Source organism: Engraulis encrasicolus, chromosome 8 (genome assembly GCF_034702125.1).
Source record: "Engraulis encrasicolus isolate BLACKSEA-1 chromosome 8, IST_EnEncr_1.0, whole genome shotgun sequence".
Classification (NCBI taxonomy): Eukaryota; Metazoa; Chordata; class Actinopteri; order Clupeiformes; family Engraulidae; genus Engraulis; species Engraulis encrasicolus.
Genome location: NC_085864.1, coordinates 3,906,328 through 3,913,827, shown reverse-complemented (window position 1 = coordinate 3,913,827; position 7,500 = coordinate 3,906,328). Strand labels below are relative to the sequence as shown.

Genomic DNA, 7,500 nt, shown 5'->3' with positions numbered 1-7,500 from the left:
CCCCAGTGCCGCATATGTTCCAAATCACCTGCTTCTATATACTGCAACACATACTGTACCCTTAAGCTTTGCTACCTCAATGAGAGCTGTGCTCGTTAAAATCATCTGATTTTGTGAAGGAATACTAGAACAAATGAGATGGTTTGGAAAGATGAGATGGTTTGGGCTCATCTGTTGTTAACTTCCACTGTAACAAACTTTACCGAAAGGCACCTTGACAAGCCAGTTACGGTTATATGCATTTTACTTTGTTGTCTTGGCTGTTGCAAAAGTTTAGAAAGCAGGAAGGGATTTAAAAAGACTTTGTATATGTGCTTTATCACACTGTATAAGTACTGATAAACCCAAATGGAGGCCCGATTGCTATTCACAATGTGCCTGTGTGTATACCTGCATTTGTGGGCTTTTACTTGTATACTTTAATAAAAAAGGAACCCTATGTGAGGGTGCTGTGGTTTTGGGCAAGGCCCTCCTACTATGTCTAAGTGTGGTTGTGGCTCTGGTGGTAGTGGAGCCTGTTCGGATGCAAGGATGCAGATTCGAGCGGCACTCTGCCTGACCCCATCAATGTGTCCTTAACCTAAAAAAGTGCTGAAAATACATATTGCTCCCTGTGGCAGGATGGCACCCTGCATGGCACTCTACTATCAATGATGTGTGAATGGGTGAATATGAGCATGAGGCGTATATTGTAAAGCACATTGAGTGCTCAAAGAAGTGCGAAAGCGCCATATAAATGCTTTCCATTAACCTTTTTGAAAGATATTTCAAATGCCTTTTTGTGCCTTTATTTCCAAATCCAATTTCCAATCCACAGCAGCCCCGGTGTAGCATATTAACCCCCTGGTGTTTTGTCTTCCAGGTGATCTACACGTCGTTTGGAGGCACGTCCAAAGGACTTCACTTCAACAACCTCATCATTGGCCTGGTGCTGCTCACACGGGGCAGGGATGAGGAGAAAGCCAAATGTAAGTCATAATAACCAGCGTTTCTTATTTTAAATAGGTTTGTTTGGGGGGCTCGTTGCCTTTATTGGGATAGGACAGTGTGAGAGTGGACAGGAAGGGCGTGGGAGAACCTGGGTTTCTATGGATGTGCGAGCCTGTTTATAGATGGGTGCAAACGTTCCCATGACAAGGCCCCTGACATGAGCCGTGCCACCCACTTTCAGAACTTGATGAAGTTGGTGCATCTCTACACTCACCCGCACTGTGCAACATGAAGCACTATACTCTGTCAAGAGGAAGTATAACACAGCCAGCCTCTGTTGATCCACCATCACCCTAACCTTTTTACTGAGGCAGCACACCACTGGGATATAGGCTAAATGATTAACTAATACAGATAATGCTGTTGTAGAGATGTTCAGAGATGCAATAGAATGGGTCTAAATGAACTAAATTAAATTGCCTAAACTAGGTAAACAAAAACAAACAAAAATAAATTGGCATATACATGTTTTTGTATTGCATATTTTGTGTCCTTTATTGCAGTGTATTTGCTGTCATGTTTCAAGCAGAATGTTTTCATCATACTACCTTACACATTCATATTTGTGTATTACACAAAAATATCTGTATAGTTTCCTTAGTTTATTTAATGTCATGTTCACATTCTGTAGAACACTTTTCTCTTTGTATTCCATGTAAACATTAGCGTTGTATATTACAGCCTATTGTTTTATGTCCTCTTTTTGTTGTCACGTTCACACACAGAGAGTCTCTTGTGTTTTCATGGGAACATTATAGCTATATTATGCGCTGTGCTATCAAAGAGGGCTGGTTGTTTTGCCTGACACGCTTCGCATCGCTGCTATATGGGGCAAATGTCTGATGTGTGTATTTTTAGCCTCAAAGTAAAGAAGTGAAGTGTGGAAAAGTGAAGTGTGTTGTGTGTGCGTGTGTGTGTTTGTGCATGGCATGTGTGTTAGAGAGAGAGAGACAGAGAGAGAGCACGTGCAGACTCTCAAAGTTGATCCGCCCACCTTGTTCTTCAACAAAAGAAGATGCATAATTCATGTAGGCTATGTACATGGTTATATACATGTACGTATATATAGGCCTATAAAGATATGATGGGTGGCATGTTTCCTGCTGTCTTAATGTAGTCTGGTGGGCTCTGTAGACTCTGTTGTGGGTGCTTTGCTGTCCTGAATGCAAATAAATACTACGCCCTAGGAGCCCCTCCCTCCCTCTCTCTCTCTCTCTCTCTCTCTCTCTCTCTCTCTCTCTCTCTCTCTCTCTCTCTCTCTCTCTCTCTCTCTCTCTCTCTCTCTCTCTCTCTCTCTCTCTCTCTCTCTCTCTCTCTGTGTTAGAGGGCTGGACCACACCTTTGTGTGTGTGTGCGTGCGTGGGTGCGTGCGTGTGTGAGAGAAAAAGTGTGTGTGTGTGTGTGTGTGTGTGTGTGTGTGTGTGTGTGTGTGTGTGTGTGTGTGTGTGTGTGTGTGTGTCTGCATCCCACCAGTGCTGTGGGAGGCAGGAGAGAGCATTTGAGATGCCCTCTAGCCCGTGACAGGTGCAGCATGGGGAAGGATGGCTTAACGTATTTATGACAGCTCTCGGCAGCATATTTATGCAGATTTTGCCGATGGTGCGAACGAAAACATTTTGGTCAACGTAGGGAAGAAAAAAGAAAGAAAAGAAAAAAGGTTACTCTATCAAAATACCCATGTACAGTATGTATAAACTGTGCCACAGTGAGATGGATGGATGAAGAAGAGGGATAGAGAGATGGGTAGATGGAGAGAGAGAGAGGGAGGGAGAATGTGAAAGTTGGGCGGCGGAGGAGAGGACATGGCTGGAGACAGAGAGAGGGGGATTGCTGGAGGGGGAAATGCATAGAGAGAAAGAGGTAGATGAGGGAGAGCCAGAAAAGGATGGATAGAGCGAGAGAGAGATAGGAGAAGGAGAGGTCGAAGAGAGGGATACTGGAAGAAGGGAGAGGCAGTAGAGAGAAAGAGATGGTTGTATCGAGAGAGAGAGAGAGAGAGAGAGAGAGAGAGAGAGAGAGAGAGAGAGAGAGAGAGAGAGAGAGAGAGAGAGAGAGAGAGAGAGAGAGAGAGAGAGATAGTGGGAGGGGGGGTCAGAGATGGGTAGAACAGAGAGAGAGACAGAGAGAGATGGATGTAGGGAGAGGAGAGAAGAGGAAGGGAGAGAGAGAAAAAAGTGGGAGGAGAATGAGTGCAGTGGAGGGAGAGAGATGGATGAACACAGAGAGAGAGAGAGAGAGAGAGAGAGAGAGAGAGAGATGGGAGGATGAAGAGGATGAGAGTACATTGAGTGGAGACGGTGTGACAGGTCAGCTTGCTGTCTGACAGGATGGTGATTGATGGGGGAGCTTCAGCTACTGGAGCTGACAGGCTTTGGGTCTGCTGTTCTCTGATAAGGTGTGTGTGCGTTGCGTGCGTGCGTGTATGTGTGTGTGTGTGTGTGTGCGCGCGCGCACGTTGGGGCAGGGCAGGGGCTTCAAGTCAAATCAGATGCCCAAGGCTGTGAAAGATCTGAACTAAACAGATGTCCTCTCTCTCTCTCTCTCTCTCTCTCTCTCTCTCTCTCTCTCTCTCTCTCTCTCTCTCTCTCTCTCTCTCTCTCTCTCTCTCTCTCTCTCTCTCGCTCTTTTTTCTCTCCTGCTCGTCCTCTGTACATCCCTCTTTTTGTCTCACTCTCTCACTCGTTCTCTGTATCTGTCACAATCGCTTTCTTTCCTTCTGTCCTTGATTCTCTCTCTCTCTCTCTCTCTCTCTCTCTCTCTCTCTCTCTCTCTCTCTCTCTCTCTCTCTCTCTCTCTCTCTCCTCCACTACAGATATCTTCAGTCTCTTCTCCAGTGAGTCGGGGAGCTATGCTACGCGTGATGACGTGGAGAGCATGCTGCGAGCAGTGGATGGACAGGTCCCACCCTCGCTCAGGAAGTGTTTTGCGGAGGTTAGGCATCACTGCTCTCTCTCTCTCTCTCTCTCTCTCTCTCTCTCTCTCTCTCTCTCTCTCTCTCTCTCTCTCTCTCTCTCTCTCTCTCTCTCTCTCTCTCTCCCTCTCTCCCTCTCTCCCTCTCATGCACACACACACACACACACACACACACACACACACACACGAACACACATGCATGCGCACACAGCCTTTCTTGTTTGTTTGTTTGTGTGTGTGTGTGTGTGTGTGTGTGTGTGTGTGTGTGTGTGTGTGTCTGACTGACTGTCTTTCTTTCTCGTTCTCTCTCTTTTTATTCTCATTTCCCCCCTGTCTGTGTGTGTGCCCCTGTCTGTCTGTGTCTGTGAGAGGGATAGAAAAACACACACACACACACACAACACTCACACCTCTCTCAGCTTGACTGAGATGTTTTCCGTGTTCTATTTCCTCCGTCTCTCCTAAAGCCACCCACTCCATCCCCGAGCCTCCGCTAGCCCATTAGGCCCTGCGCTCATTAAGCCTCTGATTTAGTCTTTTCACATCAAGAGCATTTCTCTGATTCACCGAGGAGGGAAGGAAAGGCCCCGTCCGTTAAAACAGGATTTGAATTTACTGAAATGAGAAAAAATAAAAAACAGAAAACCAGCTGAGAAGGCAGAGTTCAAAGCACAAGCAAGCGATTCAAAACTTCAAATGAGTTTCTCTGCATCAGCAGCAGCTGCTCTGCGGAAATGATGTTTCTCCGTAATCCGAGGAAAGCAAAAAGAAAAAAAAAAGAAATAAAGAAAGAAATGTGTGAATATGTTCTTATTTTCTACTTTCTTATCATGAGGTTTATTTTACCCCACTGAGAGACGATGTCTTTTTTTAATCCTCTCAGCATTAACAATTCTTAACCCATATAAAGACCCCAAACATCAGAATATTTACAGGTAGGTCTCTTCCCATTCCCTGCTTATACTGTACTATATATTACAAAAAGTATTCACCATCCTTCCTTGATTCACATATGAACTCTAACTGCCAACTAACTGCCATGTGTCTATTGTAGTCGTCACCATATAAATGAATTAGAAAAATCAAATCTCATAGCTCTGGAATATATAGTTATTTTGGCCGTCTAGCAATGGAAGTTGTCGTTGCCCTGTGGCTGGGGAGACTCTTCTTGTCCGCTCTCTTTCTAGTGTTCTAGTGTTGGCCATGGATTTCCTGTAACGGGATTACCTGGGGCTTCAGATGCCCATTTGTCAATCTCCATCCCATCCCAGCTCTGCTCTGCTCAGTTCAGCTCCACCACAGTCCACTCCCTGGCTCTCTGCCCGCCTCCGTTACGGCCGGATGTTGTCAATAGATAAACTCAATTACTGACTGACTGTGTGCGTGTGCGCGCGTGTGTGCGTGTATGTATGTGTGTGCGTGTATGTGTGCACGTACCTGTGTTTTTGTGCCTGTGTGTTTGGGAGGGAGAGCATCAAATATGTGTGTCTGTGTCTGTGTCTGTGTCTGTGTCAGTGTCAGTGTCAGTGTCAGTGTCAGTGTCAGTGTCTGTGTCTGTGTCTGTGCCTGTGCCTGTGTCTGTGTCTGTGCCTGTGCCTGTGTCTGTGCCTGTGCCTGTGTCTGTGCCTGTGCCTGTGCCTGTGCCTGTGTCTGTGTGTCCGTCCAAGCGCATGAGTGTGTGTGTCTATGATCCCTTGGCCTCTGAAGTCAATGGGCAAATTGACCCCATGCCACCTCCACCACCACCCCTGCCCTGCCCGTCCAATTACACAACACTTGCAGTGACTGACCACTTGCTAATCATGACCGCACTCTGCCAAGTGGGACTTGATAATGCCCGCTATACACACATCGACCTCTCACCTACATGCTGTCATTTACTCAGTAAAGTACTAATTGCCATGTGGTGAGTTTCCACAGTATACATTGGTATTTGGGTGCATGTAGGCTTTTATGTATGTGCTGTATGTCTCCGGCACTGTGCGTATAAGTGAGACAGCTGTGCCACGGATCTCATTGACAGACTGCAGCAGTGGGAATAACTGAGATGACTGGTGTACTGTGGAAGTGGCATATAGACGGGCACACATGCAGTATAAACACACACATGCTTATGGTATACTCAAATAAATGGGCACACATGCGCAAACATACAGTATAAACACACACATGCTTAAAGTATACTCAAATAAATGGGCACACATGCGCACGCACACATGCGCACACACGCACACGCACACAAATATCTGTGTGTTGAAGTGTAGTGTGGTTTTCAACTGAGCCTTTTGCTGGCATCTGCACAGCTCCATCTTACAACTGTCATACCCATCATAAAACATAAAATGTGCGCGCACACACACACACACACACACACACACACACACACACACACACACACACACACACACACACACACACACACACACACACACACACACAGACACAGCCCCTTAGACATCTCCATCCCCCAACTGTCATACTCCTCACCACACACACACACACACACATGCGCGTGCGCACAGCCGCACACGCATCCCCTTACACATCACTGAGCTGTTCTCATTAAGTCAATATTTTACACTACTCTCAGGTATCGATTCCATTCCAAGTGTATGAATATGAGCTGAATGCTCTTCTAGTCTTCCCTCCAGCTCCACTGCACACCCCTTTTACCCCCTACCGCTCAGTCCTTCTGCCCTGTGTGTGTGTGTGTGTGTGTGTGTGTTTGTTTGGTTTTTTGTGGGTTTGTGTGCTTGTGTGTTAATTTGTCTGCATGTGTGTCTACATTTATTTTTGCGTGTGCGTGTGTGCATGGTTTGCTGTTGGTTGGTGTGGGTGTGTTTATTCACCACATTCACCAGCAGCTGGTTGCTGCAAATTAAGGAAGCCTTCCACACACACGCGCGCACACACACACACACACACACACACACACACACACACACACACACACACACACACACACACACACACACACACACACACACACACACACACACACACAGACACACGACACACGACACACACACACGCACAGTGTAATGCATATTTGTGTGTGTGTGTCCATCAGGGCGAGCGCGTGCAGTATGAGCGCTTTAGGAGCTGGCTGCTGCAGAATAAGGAAGCCTTCACCTTCTCAAGATGGCTGCTCTCCGCTGGGGTCTGCGTCACACTCACCGATGACAGCGACACGCCCACCTTCTACCAGACCCTCGCCGGCGTCACACACTGTGAGTGGCAACGCTACACACACACACACACACACACACACACACACACACACACACACACACACACACACACACACACACACACACACACACACACACACACACACACACACTGTATACAGTACAAATACTGTGATACGCCCACCTCTACCAGACTCTCTCCAGTGCCACACATTGCGAGTGGCAACGCAATGCAACACACACACACAGACAGACAGACACACACACACACACACACACACACACACACACACACACACACACACACACACACACACACACACACACTCAAGGCCGCCGGAACAAGTTTTGAATTGGTGGTGCATTTGTTTTCTTCTTGATTCTTTAGCAATGTTACTGCTGCTGC

The 7,500-nt window shown here is 46.7% G+C and overlaps 1 protein-coding gene across 1 annotated transcript in view; it reads left to right on the top strand.

Moving 5' to 3' along the window:
- usp32 (ubiquitin specific peptidase 32) overlaps positions 1 to 7,500 on the top strand; it is a 117,482-nt gene that overhangs the window by 41,317 nt on the left and 68,665 nt on the right. Inside the window, exons 3-5 of the mRNA XM_063204842.1 lie at positions 863 to 968; positions 3,803 to 3,921; positions 6,974 to 7,133. Of these exons, the coding sequence (XP_063060912.1) occupies positions 863 to 968; positions 3,803 to 3,921; positions 6,974 to 7,133 (385 nt within the window). The remainder of the gene's footprint in view (positions 1 to 862; positions 969 to 3,802; positions 3,922 to 6,973; positions 7,134 to 7,500) is intronic.